Source organism: Pelobates fuscus, chromosome 9 (genome assembly GCF_036172605.1).
Source record: "Pelobates fuscus isolate aPelFus1 chromosome 9, aPelFus1.pri, whole genome shotgun sequence".
In the NCBI taxonomy this organism is placed as follows: domain Eukaryota; kingdom Metazoa; phylum Chordata; class Amphibia; order Anura; family Pelobatidae; genus Pelobates; species Pelobates fuscus.
The window spans coordinates 4,835,906-4,860,366 of record NC_086325.1 but is presented as its reverse complement, the minus strand read 5'-3'; the positions used below and the strand labels follow the sequence as shown (position 1 = coordinate 4,860,366).

Here is a 24,461-nt window from a genome sequence, read left to right as displayed (position 1 = left end):
GAACAGTCTCTATTCTGCTCTGTGTCAGTGTGTATCAGGGGTTTTGAGGACAGGTGTCAATCCATACCTGCCAAGTGACCCTATGTAGGGGGAACAGTCTCTATTCTGCTCTGTGTCAGTGTGTATCATGGTCTCTGTGGACGGGGAACAGTCTCTATTCTGCTCTGTGTCAGTGTGTATCATGGGCTTTGAGGACAGGTGTCAATCCATACCTGCCAAGTGACCCTATGTAGGGGGAACAGTCTCTATTCTGCTCTGTGTCAGAGTGTATCATGGTCTCTGTGGACGGGGAACAGTCTATATTCTGCTCTGTGTCAGTGTGTATCATGGTCTCTGTGGACGGGCAGCAGTCTCTATTCTGCTCTGTGTCAGTGTGTATCAGGGGTTTTGAGGACAGGTGTCAATCCATATCTGCCAAGTGACCCTATGTATTGGGAACAGTCTCTATTCTGCTCTGTGTCAGTGTGTATCATGGGCTTTGAGGACAGGTGTCAATCCATACTTGCCAAGTGACCCTATCTAGGGGTAACAGTCTCTATTCTTCTCTGTATCAGTGTGTATCATGGTCTCTGTGGACGGGGAACAGTCTCTATTCTGCTCTGTGTCAGTGTGTATCAGGGGCTTTGAGGACAGGTGTCAATCCATACCTGCCAAGTGACCCTATGTAGGGGGAACAGTCTCTATTCTGCTCTGTGTGAGGAGGAGGAACGGGAAATGAGTAGCTCGGCATCCAACCGTGTGCAAATGGGGTCTTTCATGCTGTTGTGCCTGTTGAGGGACCCTCGTATAAAAAGGCTGAAGGAGAACGACCTGTACTGGGTGTCCACGCTACTAGACCCCCGGTATAAGCAGACAGTGGCGGAAATGTTACCGAATTACAAGTCGGATAGGATGCAGCATTTGCAAAATAAATTAAAAAGTATGGTTTACACAGCTTATAAGGGTGATGTCACAGCACAACGGGAATCTAACAGGGGAAGAGGTGAAAGTGATCCTCCTCTTCCTCCCACGACCACGCCATATCTGCCAAGTGACCCTATTCTGCTCTGTGTCCGTGTGCATCAGGGTCTCTGAGGACAGGTGTCAATCCATATGTCAAGGTGTCAATATGTCATATGTCAGGTGTCAATCCATATCCATTGTGATTTAGGAATGTTAGGTGATTCCTCCCTTTATGGATTAAAAGCAGACTCTGCATCAACTGTGTAATTTTTCATGGGAGTTTTGACATGGATCCCCCTCCGGCATGCCACATTCCAGGTGTTAGTCCCCTTGAAACAACTTTTCCATCACTTTTGGTTTTAAAATTCGCCTGCCCATTGAAGTCAATGGCGGTTCGCCAGTTCGCGAACATTTGAGGAAGTTCGCCATTCGTGAATCGAAAATTTCGGGTTCGCGAAAACACTACTAGTGATCTAACATTCGTGTTGTAATAGATGAATTTGAGGATGCCAACGGATGGATCATGGTCTTTGCCCATTGACCAGATGTGATGAAATGGTTAATGAATACAACTGCTACAATGGGTGGAATAACAGACACATAATTGAGATCAGACCACTGGACATACACGAACAGAGAGGTGAGCTTACATTCTAGAGGGAGTGGAGTATAGTGACACAAAGGGTTAAAGTAGGGGAATTACATAGTTTGTTAGAGAAGGGTTTATTGAGTGTTTGGTAGGTCATTTTTGACAGTTGCAGTCATCGGGTGGGGGATGAGAATTATTATATTATTAGTTGTTATTATTATTATTATTATTATTATTACTATTATTATTGTTGATTAGTAATTATTATTATTGATTAGTTATTATTATTATTATTATTATTATTATTATTATTGATTAGTTATTATTATTGATCAGTTATTATTATTAATTTGTTATTATTATTATTAATTAGTTATTATTATTAGTATTATTATTATTATTATTATTGATTAGTTATTATTATTGATCAGTTATTATTATTAATTTGTTATTATTATTATTAATTCGTTATTATTATTAATTAGTTATTATTATCATTATTATTAATTAGTTATTATTATTAATCAGTTATTAATTAGTTATTATTATTGATCAGTTATTATTATTATCATTATTATTAATTAGTTATTATTATTAATCAGTTATTATTATTAATTAGTTATTAATATTATTATTAGTTATTATTATTAATTAGTTATTATTAATCAGTTATTATTATTATTATTATTAATTAGTTATTATTATTATTATTAATTAGTTATTATTATTTTGTTATTATTAATTAGTTATTATTATTATTAATCAGTTATTATTATTATTATTAATTAGTTATTATTATTAATTAGTTATTATTATTTTGTTATTATTAATTAGTTATTATTATTATTAATAATCAGTTATTATTATTATTATTAATTAGTTATTATTATAAATTCGTTATTAATTATTATTATTATTAATTAGTTATTATTATTAATTAGTTATTATTAATCAGTTATTATTATTATTATTAATTAGTTATTATTATTATCATTATTAATTAGTTATTATTATTTTGTTATTATTAATTAGTTATTATTATTATTATTATTAATCAGTTATTATTATTAATTAGTTATTAATATTATTATCGGAGTATCTATAACCCCCGCTCAGGGTACTGGCTGGATCACAGGTTGGAACTGACTCGGATACCGGGAAGCTCTCACTGCGCATGCGCTCTGTGTCAGGGGGTTCGCGGGATTCAGTTTGAGCAATGCTAGCAGTGCGCACGCGCAGTCAGTGTCAGGCCGCACAGACTCAGGGGTTTGTAGTTTGATTCTAGCTGGCGCAGTGCGCACGCGCAGTCAGTGTCAGGCCGCACAGACTCAGGGGATTTGTAGTTTGATTCTAGCTGGCGCAGTGCGCACGCGCGTTTCCCGTTTCCCAGAGGAGGAAGTGTATTTCTCCCCGAGGAGTTTGTTCGCTGCGGTAAGTGACAGCGGGTGGGCACAGGATGGGGGGGCGCAGGGTGACTGAGGGTCACATGTACAGCTTGGGGGCCACAGGGAGGGTCTGAATACAGTCTGTCACCTGTCTATTAAATGGGGGGATAGGGGTCACCTGTCTATTAAATGGGGGGATAGGGGTCACCTGTCTATTAAATGGGGGGATAGGGGTCACCTGTCTATTAAATGGGGGGATAGGGGTCACCTGTCTATTAAATGGGGGATAGGGGTCACCTGTCTATTAAATGGGGGGATAGGGGTCACCTGTCTATTAAATGGTGGGATAGGGGTCACCTGTCTATTAAATGGGGGGATAGGGGTCACCTGTCTATTAAATGGGGGGATAGGGGTCACCTGTCTATTAAATGGGGGGATAGGGGTCACCTGTCTATTAAATGGGGGGATAGGGGTCACCTGTCTATTAAATGGGGGGATAGGGGTCACCTGTCTGTTAAATGGGGGGTAGGGGTCACCTGTCTATTAAATAGGGGGATAGGGGTCACCTGTCTATTAAATGGGGGGATAGGGGTCACCTGTCTATTAAATGGGGGGATAGGGGTCACCTGTCTATTAAATGGGGGGATAGGGGTCACCTGTCTATTAAATGGGGGGATAGGGGTCACCTGTCTGTTAAATGGGGGATAGGGGTCACCTGTCTATTAAATGGGGGGATAGGGGTCACCTGTCTATTAAATGGGGGGATAGGGGTCACCTGTCTATTAAATGGGGGGATAGGGGTCACCTGTCTATTAAATGGGGGGATAGGGGTCACCTGTCTGTTAAATGGGGGATAGGGGTCACCTGTCTATTAAATGGGGCATAGGGGTCACCTGTCTATTAAATGGGGGATAGGGGTCACCTGTCTGTTAAATGGGGGGTAGGGGTCACCTGTCTATTAAATGGGGGGATAGGGGTCACCTGTCTATTAAATGGGGGGATAGGGGTCACCTGTCTGTTAAATGGGGGGTAGGGGTCACCTGTCTGTTAAATGGGGGGTAGGGGTCACCTGTCTATTAAATGGGGGGATAGGGGTCACCTGTCTATTAAATGGGGGGATAGGGGACACCTGTCTATTAAATGGGGGGATAGGGGTCACCTGTCTATTAAATGGGGGGATAGGGGTCACCTGTCTGTTAAATGGGGGATAGGGGTCACCTGTCTATTAAATGGGGGGGATAGGGGTCACCTGTCTATTAAATGGGGGATAGGGGTCACCTGTCTATTAAATGGGGGGATAGGGGTCACCTGTCTGTTAAATGGGGGATAGGGGTCACCTGTCTATTAAATGGGGGGATAGGGGTCACCTGTCTATTAAATGGGGGATAGGGGCCACCTGTCTATTAAATGGGGGGATAGGGGTCACCTGTCTATTAAATGGGGGATAGGGGTCACCTGTCTATTAAATGGGGGGATAGGGGTCACCTGTCTGTTAAATGGGGGATAGGGGTCACCTGTCTATTAAATGGGGGATAGGGGTCACCTGTCTATTAAATGGGGGGATAGGGGTCACCTGTCTGTTAAATGGGGGGATAGGGGTCACCTGTCTATTAAATGGGGGGATAGGGGTCACCTGTCTGTTAAATGGGGGGATAGGGGTCACCTGTCTGTTAAATGGGGGGATAGGGGTCACCTGTCTATTAAATGGGGGGATAGGTATCACCTGTCTGTTAAATGGGGGATAGGGGTCACCTGTCTATTAAATGGGGGGATAGGGGTCACCTGTCTATTAAATGGGGGGATAGGGGTCACCTGTCTATTAAATGGGGGATAGGGGTCACCTGTCTATTAAATGGGGGGATAGGGGTCACCTGTCTATTAAATGGGGGGATAGGGGTCACCTGTCTATTAAATGGTGGGATAGGGGTCACCTGTTGTGAAGAAATGACTATATTATTCGATATTTTGTTGCATAGTTCTTGCTTTTTTGTGTACTTTTCATTCGGCAGATGGGACTGCCGAACAGAGACCACCCCTGGCTCACTTAACTTCAAAGCCGGCATCACTTTCACCCTCTATGTGTGCGGTCAGCGTTCGTACTGTCGAACGCCACGTGGCAGAGAAAACCGCGGCCATCTTTTTTTCGCCAAACAAAGGCAGCGGGACTTGGTCGTCGAGTGTCTGGAACTAAAATCGGACACTCGACTTCCCAATCACCGGTCTCCATCATGCGAACGCTGGAACTAGTGATACCGATTAGCTAGGAGAGCGCTATTCGGTACAAATATGCACACGAATGAGGGGAACAATCGCTGCTAGGAGCCAGGGGAATTCATTCGGTACTTTTATGCATTTCTTCCCTTTTTCTGAAGTGACCGGCAAAACCACACGAACCTCTGGAACTATTTTGGGCAGTCCGCCCCCAGTGGACCGGTCACAAAGGACTTCCATACTTTTTGCGAACCCCTGAACCGATCCGGGTGAAATTTGGATATGTTGGTCACCCGGATCGGGGCTATCAGGGGATATAGTATTTGTGGGGATACCCCAGGTATAAAGGGGTGTTCCAGAAATTGGGGAAAATAGTGAATTTTCAGCCTGGAGATAATTAGGTTGTTACTATATCAGACCTGATTATCTCCAGGACTAGGGGAGGGAACTGCCTGTTTGTATTGGGTGTGTTTTATATTTTTACTGTTCGGGATTGGATAAATGTTACTCCTCCCTGTGGGATGTCCCCTTGCATGGGGACCTGCATAAAAAGCCATGTGTATGAATAAAAGTTAGTTCTACTTGTATCCTGATCCTGGACTCTGACTGTTATTTGGAATTCGTATGCTGTAACAAGGGAATTATCTTATGCAGCTGTTATATTTCGTATGGACTTCGTTTCCTGTAACTGCCGAACAGAACTCTCACTTTCTTAGACTCTGACATTTCGGGAGGAAACTACCGAAAACGGTTTGGCTAGACTTGGTTTCCTTACAACTGGTGGCAAGCGGAGGGATTCGAATCCCGAATGGACAGTGCAAACCAAGCAAGGGAATGAATGGCTCAGCAGTACCAGCTACTTAAAAGAACCACACTAAAGGATCTACTGGAAGCTCGAGGCAGAGTGGCAAGTAACAAGACAAAAGCCACGTTAATTGCAGAATTAATACAGAGCGATAATACCAGAAATACAGAAATGGATCAAGAGGAAGAAAACGTGATGCAAAAGGACATCCGATGGATGCTCAGTCTATTGGGACCCAGCCCAACTACAGAGGCGGTTCTGCAGGTCATGGCACAAGCCAGACAATCGCAAAAAGAGCGAGAGGACCGGGACAGACCGTCACAGGGAGATTTACTACACTCCCCGGGAAGTACTGGGGAAATACCAAAGAAGGTAAATTATGCAGCCTTTAAATCGTTTAATGACAATGAGATGGAAATTGACAGTTACTTGCAAGACTTTGAACGTCAATGTGCGCTGGAGGGATTAGACTCCACGAAATGGGCTGCAGTCATTAGCAGTAAATTGTCCGGTAGAGCAGCCGAGGCGCTGCGAGCAGTACCTGAGGGGGACATACATAATTATGAAAAAGTAAAAGACATTTTGTTGGCCAGATATGCTGTAACTCCGGAGGCATACCGGAAAAAATTTAGAGAGCTGAGGAAGACTGGGAGAGATTCCCATACGGAATGGGCTTTTCGGCTACAACGGGCGGCCCGCAATTGGATGAAGGGCTGCCAAGCAACCACTCTGGAGGATGCTTTGCAACTTATGTTACTGGAGCAATTTTTTAATCACTCTGCAGAGGACATAAAAGACTGGGTTAAAGATAGAAAACCAAAAACTGTGGAGGAAGCCGCCAGGCTAGCGGATGAGTATCAAGATAATAGGAGGAAGGAGCAAGGGGTGAGCAGACCACCTTTTAAGCCTAACTACCAGGCTCCAACAACCCCTACCCCTCCTAGACCCTCCATGAGTAACCCTTCACCGAACCCAGCAAACACACCACGTCCTCCTGCAGTGTGCCATTATTGCAAGCAACCAGGGCATTACAAGAATCAGTGCCCTCGCTTAAACCGGGGAAGCTGGGAAAGGCAACCCCCACAACAACCCAGGGCAGCTGCTCATTGTGTACAACAGGAAGGCACAACCGGTGTTCCTAACCAAGAAGAACAGTGGAGTGTATTACACGAGGTCAACCCAGTTCAAGCTGGGGGTGACAACCGGGACCACCACCGCCAATGGATTACCGTAGATGGCGTGGGGGCCCGGGCTCTGAGAGACTCTGGGGCTACTTTGACTGTGGTGCAACCTCACACGATCAGAGCGCAAGCTCGCACCGGACGCACAGTCGCTGTGAGGGTGGCTGGGGGCGCTATTCACAAACTGCCCACCGCTAATATCCTTGTTGATTGGGGTTCCGGGTCCAAACAGCTGGAGGTGGGGATTATGCAAGAACTACCCGCCGAGGTTTTGTTGGGGAATGATGTAGGATGCTTGACCTCCCAACTGGCCCGAGACCCCCCTGCCGAGGCATACCCAGTTACCACCCGAGCTCAAGCCAGACTGGAAGCTCCGCTGCACTCTGAGGAAAACCAGGTAAGAGTCGAAATACCCCCCTTACCCGATCCTACCTTTCCTTTCTGGGATACCCCCCAGGGGTTTGAACAAGAGCAGCGTACCGACCCCACATTAGAGGGTTATAGGAAGGCAGCGGCCGTTACCCCAGGGAACAACCCGCATGAAAAGTTTGAGTGGTATAAGGGGTTACTGTATAGAGTGACCGAGGGGGTGGGACAGGGGGCCACCCAGGTCATCAAAAGACAATTAATTGTACCCCGTAAATTCCGGGCTGAGTTGTTAAAACTCAGTCATGACATTCCCCTAGCAGGACATTTAGGGGTTAAAAAGACAAGAGACAGGTTAACCCAAACCTTCTTCTGGCCCAGGGTCACCCAGGACCTCAAGTATTACTGCAGGACGTGCGACGTCTGCCAAAGGGTGGGAAAAAGGGGAGACCTTCGGAAGGCCAAACTTCACCCATTGCCCATTATAGAACAGCCCTTTCACCGAGTAGCGGTAGATTTAATAGGACCCCTCAGCCGACCCAGCCAGTCGGGCAAAAAGTTCATACTAACCGTGGTCGACTACGCCACTAGGTACCCGGAGGCAGTCGCCCTCACCAATATAGAGGCCGAGACCGTGGCCGAAGCCCTTATTCAGATTTTCACCCGAGTAGGTTTCCCACAAGAGATCCTATCCGATCGGGGAACTCAGTTCACGGCTACCCTGACACAACAATTGTGGCAGAGCTGTGGAGTGAAACCCCTGTTCAGCGCCCCGTACCATCCCCAGACTAACGGGCTCTGTGAACGTTTCAATGGCACTCTAAAACAGATGCTAAAAACCTTTACGGAGTCCCACAAGAACTGGGAAAAATTCCTCCCCCACCTTCTGTTTGCCTACCGTGAGGTGCCCCAGGCCTCCACTGGGTTTTCCCCCTTCGAACTCCTGTATGGGAGAAAAGTTCGGGGCCCACTGGAGCTCGTACGGGAGCACTGGGAGGGCAATACAGACGAGGGGGGAGTCCCTATCGTCCAGTATGTTCTGGAGTTCCGGGACCGTCTGCGGGCGCTCACCGCATCGGTTCGGGAGAACCTGCAGACGGCCCAGGAGGACCAGAGGAAATGGTACGATAGGGGAGCCCAAGATAGAGTACTAGAATTAGGGCAGAAGGTGTTAGCTTTGAGGCCAGTTAAAAAGGATAAGCTACAAGCCGCATGGCAGGGACCATTTAAGGTAGTAGAACGGGTTAGCGAGACCACCTACATCGTGAGCAAATGCTCAGATGAAAGGCTGACCAAAGCCTTCCATGTGAATATGCTCAAACCATACTTTGAGAGAACAGAGGATGTGGGCGCCGTGTGTGCGCCCGCCACAGAAGATAGTGAGGGACTACCCCTCCCCGATTTACTGGACACCGCTCCCTGTACTATTGACCAAGTAAGCTTGGGTCAAAATTTAAACCCCCTGGAGAAAGGTGAGGCCACGCAACTGCTGCAGAGATACCAAGAGATGTTTTCAGCCACCCCAGGCTATACCTCCGCTGCGGTACACCGCGTGGAAACCCAGGGAGAGACGCCACTGCGGCAACAACCATATCGGATCCCGGAAGCAGTGCGTGAGAGTATGCTCACCGAGTTAAGGGATATGTTACAGTTAGGGGTAATAGAACCCTCGCAAAGTCCTTGGGCCTCCCCGGTAGTACTAGTACCGAAGCGCGACGGTACCACGCGCTTCTGTGTAGACTATCGGAGGCTTAACGATCGTACCATAACAGACGCCTACCCAATGCCCAGAATAGATGAGCTCTTAGACCGTATGGCGGGGGGGAACTACTTGACTACCCTGGACCTGTGCAAAGGTTATTGGCAGATCCCCTTGGAGCCTGCGGCCATCCCCAAGTCGGCATTCGTCACCCCTTTCGGGCTATACCAATTCAAGGTTATGCCCTTTGGGATGAAGAATGCCCCGGCTACCTTTCAGAGGATGGCCGATAGGCTCCTGGAGGGGTTTCAGGACTTCGCATGCGCGTATCTAGACGATATTGCCGTCTACAGCCGCACATGGGGAGACCATCTGGGCCATGTGTCCAGGGTACTCCAACGAATCCACCTCGCAGGGCTCACGTTAAAACCCGACAAATGTCACGTAGGTCTGGCCGAGGTACAGTATCTCGGCCACAGGGTGGGCTCCGGTAGACAGCGTCCAGAGCCAGCGAAGGTAGAGGCCATAGCGAACTGGCCCCAACCTAGGACCAAAACCCAGGTACTAGCTTTCTTAGGGACGGCCGGTTATTATAGAAAGTTTGTCCCAGAGTACAGCGCCCTGGCCAAACCCCTCACCGACCTTACCAAAAAGGCCCTCCCCAAACAGGTTTCCTGGACCCCAGAGTGCACGGACGCTTTCCAGAAGCTTAAAGCGGCATTGAGTGAGGCTCCTGTGTTGGCAGCACCCAACTACACTAAACAATTTCTTGTACACACAGATGCCTCCATGTTCGGACTGGGAGCCGTGCTAAGCCAAGTGGGCACAGACGGCATGGAACACCCGGTGGCATACCTCAGCCGTAAACTGTTACCCCGAGAAGTCAGCTATGCCACCGTAGAAAAAGAATGCTTGGCCCTCGTGTGGGCACTCAAGAAGCTACAGCCCTATTTGTATGGGCGGGCATTTACCCTTATGACGGACCACAACCCCCTGGTATGGCTTAACCGGGTAGCTGGAGACAATCCCAGGCTATTACGGTGGAGCCTAGCCCTTCAACCTTATAATTTTACTATGCAGTACCGGCCCGGAAAACAAAATGGTAATGCGGATGGCCTGTCACGCCAGACCGAACTGGACTCCTAAACCGCTACTTTTCTCGGACATCCCCAAGCCAACCCGACAGGGTCTAGGCGGGTATGCCGACCTATGGACTTATAGGGGAGCAGTGTGAAGAAATGACTATATTATTCGATATTTTGTTGCATAGTTCTTGCTTTTTTGTGTACTTTTCATTCGGCAGATGGGACTGCCGAACAGAGACCACCCCTGGCTCACTTAACTTCAAAGCCGGCATCACTTTCACCCTCTATGTGTGCGGTCAGCGTTCGTACTGTCGAACGCCACGTGGCAGAGAAAACCGCGGCCATCTTTTTTTCGCCAAACAAAGGCAGCGGGACTTGGTCGTCGAGTGTCTGGAACTAAAATCGGACACTCGACTTCCCAATCACCGGTCTCCATCATGCGAACGCTGGAACTAGTGATACCGATTAGCTAGGAGAGCGCTATTCGGTACAAATATGCACACGAATGAGGGGAACAATCGCTGCTAGGAGCCAGGGGAATTCATTCGGTACTTTTATGCATTTCTTCCCTTTTTCTGAAGTGACCGGCAAAACCACACGAACCTCTGGAACTATTTTGGGCAGTCCGCCCCCAGTGGACCGGTCACAAAGGACTTCCATACTTTTTGCGAACCCCTGAACCGATCCGGGTGAAATTTGGATATGTTGGTCACCCGGATCGGGGCTATCAGGGGATATAGTATTTGTGGGGATACCCCAGGTATAAAGGGGTGTTCCAGAAATTGGGGAAAATAGTGAATTTTCAGCCTGGAGATAATTAGGTTGTTACTATATCAGACCTGATTATCTCCAGGACTAGGGGAGGGAACTGCCTGTTTGTATTGGGTGTGTTTTATATTTTTACTGTTCGGGATTGGATAAATGTTACTCCTTAAATGGCGGCATAGGGGTCACCTGTCTATTAAATGGGGGATAGGGGACACCTGTCTATTAAATGGGGGATAGGGGACACCTGTCTATTAAATGGGGGATAGGGGTCACCTGTCTATTAAATGGGGCATAGGGGGTCACCTGTCTGTTAAATGGGGTGATAGGGGTCACCTGTCTATTAAATGGTGGGATAGGGGTCACCTGTCTGTTAAATGGGGGGATAGGGGGTCACCTGTCTGTTAAATGGGGGGATAGGGGTCACCTGTCTATTAAATGGGGGGATAGGGGTCACCTGTCTATTAAATGGGGGATAGGGGTCACCTGTCTGTTAAATGGGGGGATAGGGGGTCACCTGTCTATTAAATGGTGGGATAGGGGTCACCTGTCTATTAAATGGGGGATAGGGGTCACCTGTCTGTTAAATGGGGGGTAGGGGTCACCTGTCTATTAAATGGGGGATAGGGGTCACCTGTCTGTTAAATGGGGGGTAGGGGTCACCTGTCTATTAAATGGGGGGATAGGGGTCACCTGTCTATTAAATGGGGGATAGGGGTCACCTGTCTGTTAAATGGGGGGTAGGGGTCACCTGTCTATTAAATGGGGGGATAGGGGTCACCTGTCTATTACATGGGTGGATAGGGGTCACCTGTCTATTAAATGGGAGGATAGAGGTCACCTGTCTATTAAATGGGAGGATAGAGGTCACCTACAAACATTTATTGCCCATGATGGGGCCAACCAGGATTACCTGTCTGACCGCAGGAGGACAACCACCCAGGGTCACCTGTCTGACAGCAGGATAATTAACTATGTTACAAAAAAGGCCAGGGCTTACAATAATGATTGAAAAGAATGTAAAATGTTGTCCAGAGTTTGAACGTATAGAGTGCTTTACATTCTTAGATCTCACAAATACAGATTTTTTTGAAATATAGGGAATTGGTCAAAAAAAATATTTTGAATAATAAGTTAGTTGATGTACAGTAGGTTTTGTTTTGTTACTGAACTGCTTAGCATTTGTGTTTTCTGCATAGAAACGTTGTTTAAATTAGGTTTGTACGAAGTTCTTTTTCCAAATATCCGTTCTCACTAATATGTTTTCAGAAGATTGATAGAAATCATGGATGAACCTTCTAAACCTCTTACTGGCCTTGCCTGGGCATCAGGACAATCAACATGCCCAAAAGGTCACATTATGGTAAGATATTTAACTTTCACTATCTTTAGTCCCAGTCTACAGCAAGCACAACGTCAATACAGGCTATAGATTAAAAGGTTAATCGATACCTTTTTATGATACCTTTATTTTAATTCAAAATGCCCTGTTGGTCACTTATAGACTGTCCACCCCATTTCTTTAATTGAAAAAGACCCGTAAATAAATATAAAACTTACCTGGAACCCAGCACCGGACAAGGTTCGTCCACTGTCCATCCACCGTTACGACGCATTGCCTCTTCCTTTTCAGTGGTCCAATCAAATGTTTCTCCCCAGCTCAGCATGCATGCACACACTTTGGAGAGGGTGCAGGTGGACTGATTGTGATCATAAAATTCCTTCAATGAGCTAGACCCATTAATTGTTCTTTAATATATACACTGTCTTGGCTGAGCTCCATTAATCTTTCTCAACAGATCGTAGCATCATCGGAAGGGGCCTCCGCTAACTTTGTGAAGGGATTTAACCAAAAATCTGCTGTTTATTTGTGCTACAGTACAGCCCCAGAGGTAACATTGGTACATAGACTGTCAATATTTATTGCTTTGATCCTTCTTGGGATTCGTGACTCATCCTGAACTGACGTAGACATTGTTAAGGTTAAAACATTGCTGTGAAAGGGCACGTATAAAGGATTTTTACTGAAGGTCTGTTGGACCATTAGTCCTTTGTTTACAGCTACACACGCCTGAATTGTGCGTTGTCATTAACCTTTTCTTTTCTGGCCACTGAAACCGTTTAGATATTACAGCGATGACAGCTAACGCGACTTTCAGCATGTGTCATTCTTACCCTTCGTAGTTATGTAAATAGTTCAGTATTTTGAGTAACTGGTTCCACACCTTGTTAAACATGTTTTATTTTTAATGAGCTAATCGCATAATCACTCTCCGGCTGTACTGATTCTGATAGTCTATTCTTTATGATCTTTCTTAATCCCTAAATAACCCCCTGACTCATCCGTCCCTCTCTGGAGTTTATTTATTTATCAGGGTTTATAATCATCCCCCTTTCTCTCTTGTCCCAGTATGAGGGTTTTTAGTCCTCAGACCCTTTCTGACTGTTCACGAGCTGTTCCCTCGCTACACACTCCATCGTTCCTGGGAAACGCTCCTGTCCATTTTTACTTTGTTGTAATTGACATTCACTATAGCTGGATTTCCCCTTTTTGTAATTAATTTTCCCAATTCCTAATGCATGTATATGTATACATAGGTTGTGTTGTATTAATTACAATATTTATTGTGTACAACACTAATAAGAAACAAATAATTGAGGAAAATTACAGTGTTTTAAATGTACCTTTCAGACCTTCGATCAAGTGATCACAGACGTTGTTCTGGTGAATGAGAAGTCCCCGCTTCCGGTGGGATATGCTTACATCAGCGAGTATATAGATCCAAGTAAGAATCTAGCTTCTCATAGTAATTGGTTCATGACCTTTAAATGTGTTTTATAACTGCAGCTATAAGGTTATGGTGTAAGGAGGTCTCCTGTCTCCCTGCACGCAATGTATTATAACTGCAGCTATAAGGTTATGGTGTAAGGAGGTCCCCTGTCTCCCCGCACACAGTGTATTATAACTGCAGCTATAAGGTTATGGTGTAAGGAGGTCTCCTGTCTCCCTGCACGCAATGTATTATAACTGCAGCTATAAGGTTATGGTGTAAGGAGGTCCCCTGTCTCCCCGCACACAGTGTATTATAACTGCAGCTATAAGGTTATGGTGTAAGGAGGTCCCCTGTCTCCCCGCACGCAGTGTATTATCACTGCAGCTATAAGGTTATGGTGTAAGGAGGTCCCCTGTCTCCCCGCACACAGTGTATTATAACTGCAGCTATAAGGTTATGGTGTAAGGAGGTCCTCTGTCTCCCCGCACACAGTGTATTATAACTGCAGCTATAAGGTTATGGTGTAAGGAGGTCCCCTGTCTCCCCGCACACAGTGTATTATAACTGCAGCTATAAGGTTATGGTGTAAGGAGGTCTCCTGTCTCCCTGCACGCAATGTATTATAACTGCAGCTATAAGGTTATGGTGTAAGGAGGTCCCCTGTCTCCCCGCACACAGTGTATTATAACTGCAGCTATAAGGTTATGGTGTAAGGAGGTCCCCTGTCTCCCCGCACACAGTGTATTATAACTGCAGCTATAAGGTTATGGTGTAAGGAGGTCCCCTGTCTCCCCGCACACAGTGTATTATAACTGCAGCTATAAGGTTATGGTGTAAGGAGGTCCCCTGTCCCCACACACAGTGTATTATAACTGCAGCTATAAGGTTATGGTGTAAGGAGGTCCCCTATCTCCCTGCACACAGTGTATTATAGGTATTGGATCAGCGCTGAGTGATCTAATAGGACTGTGAACAAATCGAAAGCTGCAACCTATGGGTATGAGGTTCCCTCTAATAACCTCAAAGGAAAAATGGCAAAAACACAATAATAGGTCGCGCTAAATACAAATGGATGTGTAATAACAATGTAAAATAGATAAATAAAAATATAAAATATAACAAGATCAGAAAGACAAAATGAATAGGAATAAAATTACTAATATTAATATCGCTTGCATACACTCTTACAGTAAGGAACGGAACAGTTATAATGAATAGTCCCAATACTTAATAGTCTGCTTGTATATTCCAATAAATAAGTAAGTGGAAGGCTTGGTATGTAGGAATTTCCAATGAAGAGAATGAATCTTCTAATTCATGGGGTGTCTTGACTCCGTGGTATACATGGAAAGACAAAACAAAGAAACTCCAATAGTGCAAACTGAGGACCAATAAGAGCAGGATGAATATAGGGGAGGTATATTACTCACCTATTATTGAGCATAAACTAGCTCAAGTATAATAAGCATTCAGTGGCGTCTGCCCCCCACTGGCGGGATAAGGTGAAGGTAATTCCTCGGTATAAAAAAAGGGGAAGAAAAACAACCAAATATAGTGCTCACTGTAGATATGATAAAAATGAGTATAAACAGTAGAAATGCAGGTACTCACATTTAGATGAGCAGGATATACTGCTCAATCTATTCGTTTGGGTGGTATAGTCCCCACCTAGGATTCTTTAGCAGGTATCAGCTCTGTCCACTGCAGGTGTAATTGCTTGTAGATATCACAGTACCTTTCCCTTTAGAGTATTAGGGTCTCAGGATTAACTGCCTCCTCTATCCCAGCTCTTAGACACGCACACAGTGTATTATAACTGCAGCTATAAGGTTATGATGTAAGGAGGTCCCCTGTCTCCCCGCACACAGTGTATTATAACTGCAGCTATAAGGTTATGGTGTAAGGAGGTCCCCTGTCTCCCCGCACACAGTGTATTATAACTGTAGCTATAAGGTTATGGTGTAAGGAGGTCCCCTGTCCCCCCGCACACAGTTTATTATAACTGCAGCTATAAGGTTATGGTGTAAGGAGGTCCCCTGTCTCCCCGCACAGACAGTGTATTATAACTGCAGCTATAAGGTTATGGTGTAAGGAGGTCCCCTGTCTCCCCGTACACAGTGTATTATAACTGCAGCTATAAGGTTATGGTGTAAGGAGGTCCCCTATCTCCCTGCACACAGTGTATTATAACTGCAGCTATAAGGTTATGATGTAAGGAGGTCCCCTGTCTCCCCGCACACAGTGTATTATAACTGCAGCTATAAGGTTATGGTGTAAGGAGGTCCCCTGTCTCCCCGCACACAGTGTATTATAACTGTAGCTATAAGGTTATGGTGTAAGGAGGTCCCCTGTCCCCCCGCACACAGTGTATTATAACTGCAGCTATAAGGTTATGGTGTAAGGAGGTCCCCTGTCTCCCCGTACACAGTGTATTATAACTGCAGCTATAAGGTTATGGTGTAAGGAGGCCCCATGTCTCCCTGCACACAGTGTATTATAACTGCAGCTATAAGGTTATGGTGTAAGGAGGTCCCCTGTCCCCCCGCACACAGTGTATTATAACTGCAGCTATAAGGTTATGGTGTAAGGAGGTCCCCTGTCCCCCCGCACACAGTGTATTATAACTGCAGCTATAAGGTTATGGTTTACCCAGCAATTGATTTAATGTATTTAATTATTGCAGAAGTTACCGTGTCTAAAAAGAAGAGACTGTGTGTGAAGCTGCTCCCTCTGAACAGCGCTGATACCGTTGTATGTGATGTAAAATTAACCACGAAAAACAAACAGCTTGGCGCACCCTACACACGCATTGGGTATGTAAGAAGGGGCTTTGTGGCATCCATGTCCCTTTATTCTACTAATACAGTGTCTCTTTTAGAGGCTTTCTAATAAGCTGAAACCCTTGGAGTGGTCCTTTAAAAAAAATAAATCCTCTATTTGTAATTACATAGTGCCTTGTTTCCCACCTTGGAAACGTATAAGATAAGTCTTTGAACATGTTTAGGTTGGGCTCCTGCCAAGTTCCAGAGAGAGCCATTTGCTCTCCGCTTAGATTATAATCTCTTTATTTTTATTTTAAATCTGTAGCGAGATGAGTGGGCTAGCATTGTGGTGTAAGAAAGTCAGCAGTGCTATTCTCAGACCTGTTCCAAAACCTCGTAACATCACCACTGGCATCAGAGGACTTTCCCTCGACCAAAGCAGCCAAGCCCAGCCATCGTAAGTATATTTATGTCTCATGTAATCTGGGGAACATAACTACACGGGAGCAATTTTAAGCAACGACTTACATTGGCCTGTATTCATTTCTGTAGTATCAATGCAGAAGCAATATATTAAAATAATTATATTTGTGTTTTTTTTTTGTTTTTTTTTTATTATTATTATTATTATTATTGAATTCAATTATTTATTTTAATAGAAATTCTGATGTCACACCAAACCTACCATCCGCAGCAACTTTATCAAAAACAAGTGGCCGGACTGCCCTATCCGAAAACACTATATACGAGTCTTCAAATATCTATGGCATTTCTGGTAGGTCTCCTCGTAGAGATTGCTGGAATGAATCACACCTCACATGTCATTCATTGAATGGGAATTTCTTATTACTACTGCTCGTTTATTTCCTGATCTGATAAATGTCACAATAAATGTGACTAAAAGGTTACAAAAAGTAGCAGCTGGAACACTCAGTGGGTACCCCACAAATCCCACACGCAAAAATAAAACCGTAAAATCAAATGCCCAAAAGACAGAGAATGAGTGCAGCGCGAATCTGGAAGTATAGCCTACCCCTCAATATTTGGGGTTAGTGGTACACGTGTGAAGGAGAAATGAAAACACAATTGTGCAAATTAATATTTTAGGCAAAAATGTGAGTGATGTAAAACTGATATGGATACGGGCGCTAAACACAGGAACGTCTGTGCCTTTGGAGGCATCAACTCTGCATTCTTTAAATGGACCTCCAGTGATGGATATAGAGAGAGACAAAAAGCGAAGTACTTCTGGTGTAATATATCAAAATGTGATTAGACATTTCTGTGTTTATTCATACATAATACCGGCTATATTATTATTATTATTTACACCACCAAAGAGGGTGTGCAAGAATGCATCATCATTACCAAGTCAATCTATTGATACAGTAATATTGTTCTAACCGTAACAGGTCATTCCCATGTTCCACTGACACCAAGAAGCAGAAAACAACTTGCAACACGTGTTCTGTTCATCTCACTCAACATTAACTTTTCCCCCAAAATAGAATGTTGTACAATAGTTGAGCTGGATAAATAGTACAAATCTGTTATTTTTCAGTTTCTGCTATTTTGGACCAGAATGTACAATTCCTATGTCGGTTCTTGACAATTATGACTTTAATGAAAAAGCTTTTTTTTTTTTGTTGCTGTTTTGTTCTCTGTAATGTTGACATTGTAGTGCTGTGTTCATATAGTGGATACAATAAAACTATCTGTTCTTCATCCAGCTATAGATGGGATCCCTTTCACAATTCATCCAATGTTTGAAAACCAAGTGAAGAACCCTGTGGTAAGTGTTGAGTTATCAGTGGCAGATTCTGGCATTGATTCTGTGTAGATATAACATTGGCGAATGATTCAGAGGTTCCAAAGGACATTATTTACCATTACTTATCACGATTCTTGGCTTCCATCGGACGGAACCTCATGCATTATGTCAGAATGTCCTTTGCTTTAATCAATGGCTCTGAAACCGCAATGTGTCCTTAAACTAGTGTCCCGAGCATATGGGAGGTCACAGCTTCTCTAATAATAATATGAGATACACACACACTAAGCATAACCTGAAATACACTGACACAGTCAGCTGACTAATAGGATCTGCAAAGGTTTTGCTAAATACTTTGGAACTTAATAAAGGTGTATATATGTCACAATAGTGTAAAAGGATAAACAATTAAACCCGTCAGATAAAAAAAATAGTTTTATTAGTATAAGTAACTGTAACTAACTGTAACCTAACCTGCACAGTGCATCTAACGTGTGTGGGAGCCTGGAGTGTCCCTTTAATAATATAAACCCACCCAGTATAACTAACTGTAACCTAACCTACACAGTGCATCTAACGTGTGTGGGAGCCTGGAGTGTCCCTTTAATAATATAAACCCACCCAGTATAACTAACTGTAACCTAACCTACACAGTGCATCTAACGTGTGTGGGAGCCTGGAGTGTCCCTTTAATAATATAAACCCACCCAGTATAACTAACTGTAATCTAACCTACACAGTGCATCTAATGTGTGTGGGAGCCTGGAGTGTCCCTTTAATAATATAAACCCACCCAGTATAACTAACTGTAACCTAAACTACACAGTGCACCTAACGTGTGTGGGAGCCTGGAGTGTCCCTTTAATAATATAAACCCACCCGGAATAACTAACTGTAACCTAACCTACACAGTGCATCTAACGTGTGTGGGAGCCTGGAGTGTCCCTCTAATAATATAAACCCACCTAGTATAACTAACTGTAACCTAACCTACACAGTGCATCTAACGTGTGTGGGAGCCTGGAGTGTCCCTTTAATAATATAAACCCACCCAGTATAACTAACTGTAACCTAAACTACACAGTGCACCTAACGTGTGTGGGAGCCTGGAGTGTCCCTCTAATAATATAAACCCACCCAGTATAACTAACTGTAACCTAACCTACACAGCGCATCTAACGTGTGTGGGAGCCTGGAGTGTCCCTTTAATAATATAAACCCACCCAGTATAACTAACTGTAACCTAACCTACACAGTGCATCTAACGTGTGTGGAAGCCTGGAGTGTCCCTTTAATAATATAAACCCACCTAGTATAACTAACTGTAACCTAACCTACACAGTGCACCTGATATCATTTGATGTTTTACTTGGTTCCACTATTTAAGAGAAGCTTTCATCCTCTCTTTACTTATACTTTAGATGAATTCCTCAGGATTCACAGATTTCCGCATCAAAACTCTGGCAGATATTGAGAATGAGGTTAGTGGATCTTATTTCATTTATTTGAAATGACCAGCAGTTTATAGCGTGGCAATAGATTTTCAGTTTATTTAGCAAAAGTGTTCTCACATACTGCTAGGTGTATTGCTCTTTATTTGTACTGTATTTCTTTATTAAATCAAATTTTGCAAATAAAATAATAATTTTCATTAAACTAATACTCCAAAGCTAAAACTAACACTGCCCAACCGCCATTAGCAGTTTTCCCTGGGTTCCCCGGTTCAACACTTTCCCTTCATGCGAATAGAACCGAACGCTGGCTCACTAGTGGCCATTCGCATGAACCAAACCCACGAATACTCCCAGCGATACTTAGCCGCGGCCGCTATGGAACTAATTTCAGCATGAGGACTTTGTGGGTTCCCGGTCACCTCAGCAGGACTTAGCCGTGAATATTGTGGAACTGTTTTCGGCATGAGATGACCGTGCGGCTCCCAGACACCTTGGTTTGCGGTTTTGAACCACTTTGAAATCTGCCAGGAGAGCAATTTTTGTGGGGAAGGTGCCTGAGACAAAGGGGAAAACACGCTACCTAAGAGCCAGGCGGAGCACCCCATATTGCGGCTGCAGGAGCTCCCGAAAGTTGACAGGCAAAAGCACCAAACGACTGGAACTACTTTGGGCACCACATGTGTGGCCGGTCAGAACCTTAACACGGTGACGTTTCCCCTACACTGCATGGATCTGAGCGCTTTTTGGACCACTTGGGCGCTCAGATCAGGGCTATTTGGGGATGTTTTGTTTGTATGGTTATTTTATGTTTTCATATTTTTGTGTTTGCCTCTCTGTTTCTGAGAGATATTTAGCTTACTGGTCTTTTACACAATTATCTCCCAGGCCCAGATATTCCTGCGAGGGGTTTGTGCTGAATACAATGGGGTGTGTGCAAAAAAAGTTTGTCTCATTACAATCAGTTGTACTCCCAGAACTATGTGTCGTCTAGTTACTGGGAGAGGAAGGGCTAATCACTGCTCAGCACCTTGTTTCAGCTTGTGGAGCATTCAGCAGTGAAAGTCCTTGTATGGACTACAGCTCCCAGGACTGTGTGTCGTCCAGTCCCTGGGAGGGAATAGAGCTAGTCCCCTATCCTGTTCCAGGATGGAGAGGCTCCAGGAGGACCCCAGTTAAGCCACTGTGACGGGGCAAAATTGCTGAGGTTTTCCCCTGTTCCAGCTAGGAAGCGGTCCTTGGCGGAGGTACCCAGTTGGGGTACAGGGAGCTCCGTTACACCGCCAATTAAAAAAAAATCCATCATGCATTTAATTATGCATATTTCTTTTTCCATAAAAGCATATCTAAAAACAGCTTGCAAAAGCTGCAGATCTTGTGTCTGCAGCCATTGCAAGCCCTCCCCTTCTAACCCCGCTCAGAGTTTCTGTGGCTGCCCAATCACAGACTTCCCAATGCAGCTCAATGAGAAGTCTTTGCAAGGCAGGTGCTCTGGGCAATTGCTGCCTCTTGAGTTTATCTCCCCTGCGCTAAACAAACCAGGGAGTAACAGGGGTGTAGCAAGGTTCATTTGTAAAAGTGGCAATTTTTAATAAAATTAGCAATTTTTGTAAAATAAGAAAAGAAAAACACACTTCACACACAGAGCACTTCAGGAAGCTAAAGTGCTTTAGGTGTTTGTAGTGTCCCACTAATTAACTAAGTACAGAAATAGCGTATGTTGTGTTAACAGGGGTTCTCTAAAGCTGACTAAAGCTGAGGGAAATGAATAAAGAAATGAAACATTTTAGGCCAGATTAGCCAAATTGGATATTTTGGATTAAAATGTGCTAGTCTCTTGTCAGTTCTCCTTAGTTGTCCAATATTTCAGTGGATTTTGTGTTGGGGAGAGATGAAATACACAGTAATCTCAGATATTATTTATTACGTAAGGTCCATGTTAGTGTCAACATTTGGGTATTTTTTCCTGTCTGATCCTCTGTAATTGCTCACAATTCTCCATTTCCGTAGATCGCTTGAATTTTAATATATTCTGTTTTTTTTTTTTTTTTTTCTCTTTTTAGTACAATTATGGATTCGTAGTTGAGCGAAGTGCCGCAGTACGTTAGGTGAATTCATGTCCTACTCACGGATGGATTCCTGCGGGAAATTAAGTAGTTGATCTCTGTAAAGACTTCTTTATCTGGATGATTTCTTTAAACGAGGAACACTGAACTTTGCTTCGCCGACCGACCCATTCACACATTCTCCATGTAGCCCAAACGTGACCTTCAGTTTATACAGGTTATAATGCCAAAGGGACGCAGGAAGGGTGCTCATTGGTGGTCTGAGTGGGTTCTTCTGCTTGTTGAATGTATTTGTTTTCCTATGACACTAAACTGAAGTTTTATGCAAAATGATGTTTTTCTTCAGTTGAAGGACCAAAAAACATTAAAAGTAATGCATCATATTTTATTAGCTATTGTAATAGCCCTGTGCCTTACAAGTCACGTTTCTTACCTATTGCTAGCGAGAATTACCTATAAATATTAATAATTAATGTGAGTTGTGCCATATACAATTGTGTGATTTAAAATTCAATTTTCGTCTTTTTTATCTTTTTAATTTATTTGGATCAGAGTCTCGGGCTGTACCTCCATCCCCACAAAGATTTTTTTCTTAAGCCTTTTAAAAGTTAATGAAATCTTAATAATGAATAAAACAGAGAATGTGTACAGCTTGTTTATAAAGGGAAGGGCTTAACCTCAGCATTCAGAGTCCTGGAATCCGCAATGAATATCTGCTGAAGGGGATTTTTCATTAAGTGTCTCAGATCTTATAAACTGTTCCCACCAGCCTCCTCTGCCTCCGTTTCCTCCACTGAGTGATCTATTATGTTCATCAATAAAGGTTACTTTTTGAGAAGGTCTTGCTGCTGTTGACTGCTTTGTTCACCAATGCATTAAATTTGGTCTAAACATTTAGAACGAAGTGAATCTCAGGGTCCTGTTATAGTTCTGATATAATAGAACCAATATAATACTAACTCTGGGATTACCCTGTGCAAGGCCTGTTAACCTCCAGTTAGACAGCATTGGGTGGGTTTATTCTCTGATACAAACATTGACACAGATACAGACACACTGATACAAACACTGACATGCATGGGGATGCAAAGACACACCGATATCAACAATGACATACATACAGATACCGAATAAATAACGGTTCAGGCACTCAGAGATAACAAAAAATAGCAGCTTTATCCCAACATTTCTACTATACATACAGATACAGACACGAAAGATATCACACAAAGACACACAGATGCAAACCGTGACACAGAAACAAATACTTATGCATATGCCCAGACATAGATACAAGCACACTGACACATATGCAATTGCACAAATAGACAGACACACATGCAGATACACAGATACAAACACTGACACACAAAGATGCACAAACAGACAGATATACACACTGACACACATACAAACACATACAGGTCAAAATATTGGTAAAACTCAAAAGGGTAAGGTTTGGTTAAAACTATAAAAAGGTGCTACAATCACCTATGTGGGTCACTTCACCTCATATAAGTGCAATATAATAAAAACTGAAATAAATTGGTGAGTGCACACTAAAACGTGTGTATATATAAATATATCCAGCAGATAAACATAGGGTAATAACGTTTGAAATATGTGAAACCTAAAATAAAATTGGTCTCACTCACATAGTGCTGAGCCACGTAACATAAGCTGGCTCAGACTAAGGGTATTCTGATTAATGTAGGTGGTCTCAAGGTGGCAGACTGTTTCCGTGTTGTCCTTATGGTATTTTCACAGATACTCCAGGATGCTGGACATCAGGAAAAAATAAATTTATTGGACAAACTAATATGCAAAGACCGCTTTAAAACCAAATAAAAGAGTCCACTATACACACAAACTGGTACTTGACGCATTTCGGTGTTAGCATTTTTCAAAAGTCTGTTCTCCATTCTATGCGCCCAGGTCTTTAAATAAGCCGGTATTGGTGCCCTTTTTTTCCGGCGGAGAAAGCTCCTCCCACTTCAATTTTCGTCACCAGGACTGCATCCTTCGTCCTGGCGTCCTTCCTATTAGCGTCACAGTTCTTTCTCACTCGTCCTTTTTCTGCTACTCTAAATTTGGAAATCTTTTTTCAAATGACTATTTCTCAAAAAAATTAGAACATTTGTTAACCCCTTAAGGACACATGACATGTCTGACACGTCGTGATTCCATTTTATTCCAGAAGTTTGGTCCTTAAGGGGTTAAAGTATGAATAACGCTTTTTAGATCACTTTAAAAAGAATTTAATAAATACAAACAGATTACTGGTAGATCAGGCACTTTACAGAACACAAGAAATAAAGGTGCTCTGTGTCTTTAAAACCACAATTTTCAGTGAAGATTTAAACACTTTAGATGTAATAATGCAATAAGTTAATAAAGTGCAAAAGAACCTCTATATAGCACGGTCAAAGTGCTTGTGCTGTAATATATAATATAAATATAAAAGTGCAATTTAAAATACGGTTGTCTTCCATTACGGTGATCGAGTGAAACCTGTGCTGGGCAGAATATTTCAAGCACAGAACCTCCGCAATAGGAAGACACCAAGTTAAGAGATTTTGAAGGTATCGGTATCACGTTCCAAGTCAATG

The 24,461-nt window shown here is 43.6% G+C and overlaps 1 protein-coding gene across 1 annotated transcript; it reads left to right on the top strand.

Annotated features, from left to right (window-relative positions):
- The first annotated feature begins 2,895 nt into the window (after positions 1–2,895).
- On the top strand, positions 2,896–22,690 carry MVB12A (multivesicular body subunit 12A). The gene is made up of 10 exons (XM_063433132.1): positions 2,896–2,962; positions 12,298–12,391; positions 12,828–12,920; positions 13,721–13,814; positions 16,486–16,615; positions 16,890–17,021; positions 17,224–17,339; positions 18,295–18,356; positions 19,757–19,816; positions 21,850–22,690. The coding sequence occupies exons 2-10, from the start codon at positions 12,314–12,316 to the stop codon at positions 21,892–21,894; spliced, it is 810 nt and encodes a 269-aa protein (XP_063289202.1). The 5' UTR covers positions 2,896–2,962; positions 12,298–12,313; the 3' UTR covers positions 21,895–22,690.
- The last annotated feature ends 1,771 nt before the right edge of the window (positions 22,691–24,461 follow it).

Excerpts from the sequence above, each read along its gene's own strand:
- MVB12A (XM_063433132.1), top strand. The coding sequence starts at position 12,314 with ATGGATGAACCTTCTAAACCTCTTACTGGCCTTGCCTGGGCATCAGGA. Across the intron at positions 12,921-13,720 it reads GCTACAGTACAGCCCCAGAG|ACCTTCGATCAAGTGATCAC; the intron begins GTAACATTGGTA and ends TGTACCTTTCAG. Across the intron at positions 17,340-18,294 it reads AAATATCTATGGCATTTCTG|CTATAGATGGGATCCCTTTC; the intron begins GTAGGTCTCCTC and ends TTCTTCATCCAG.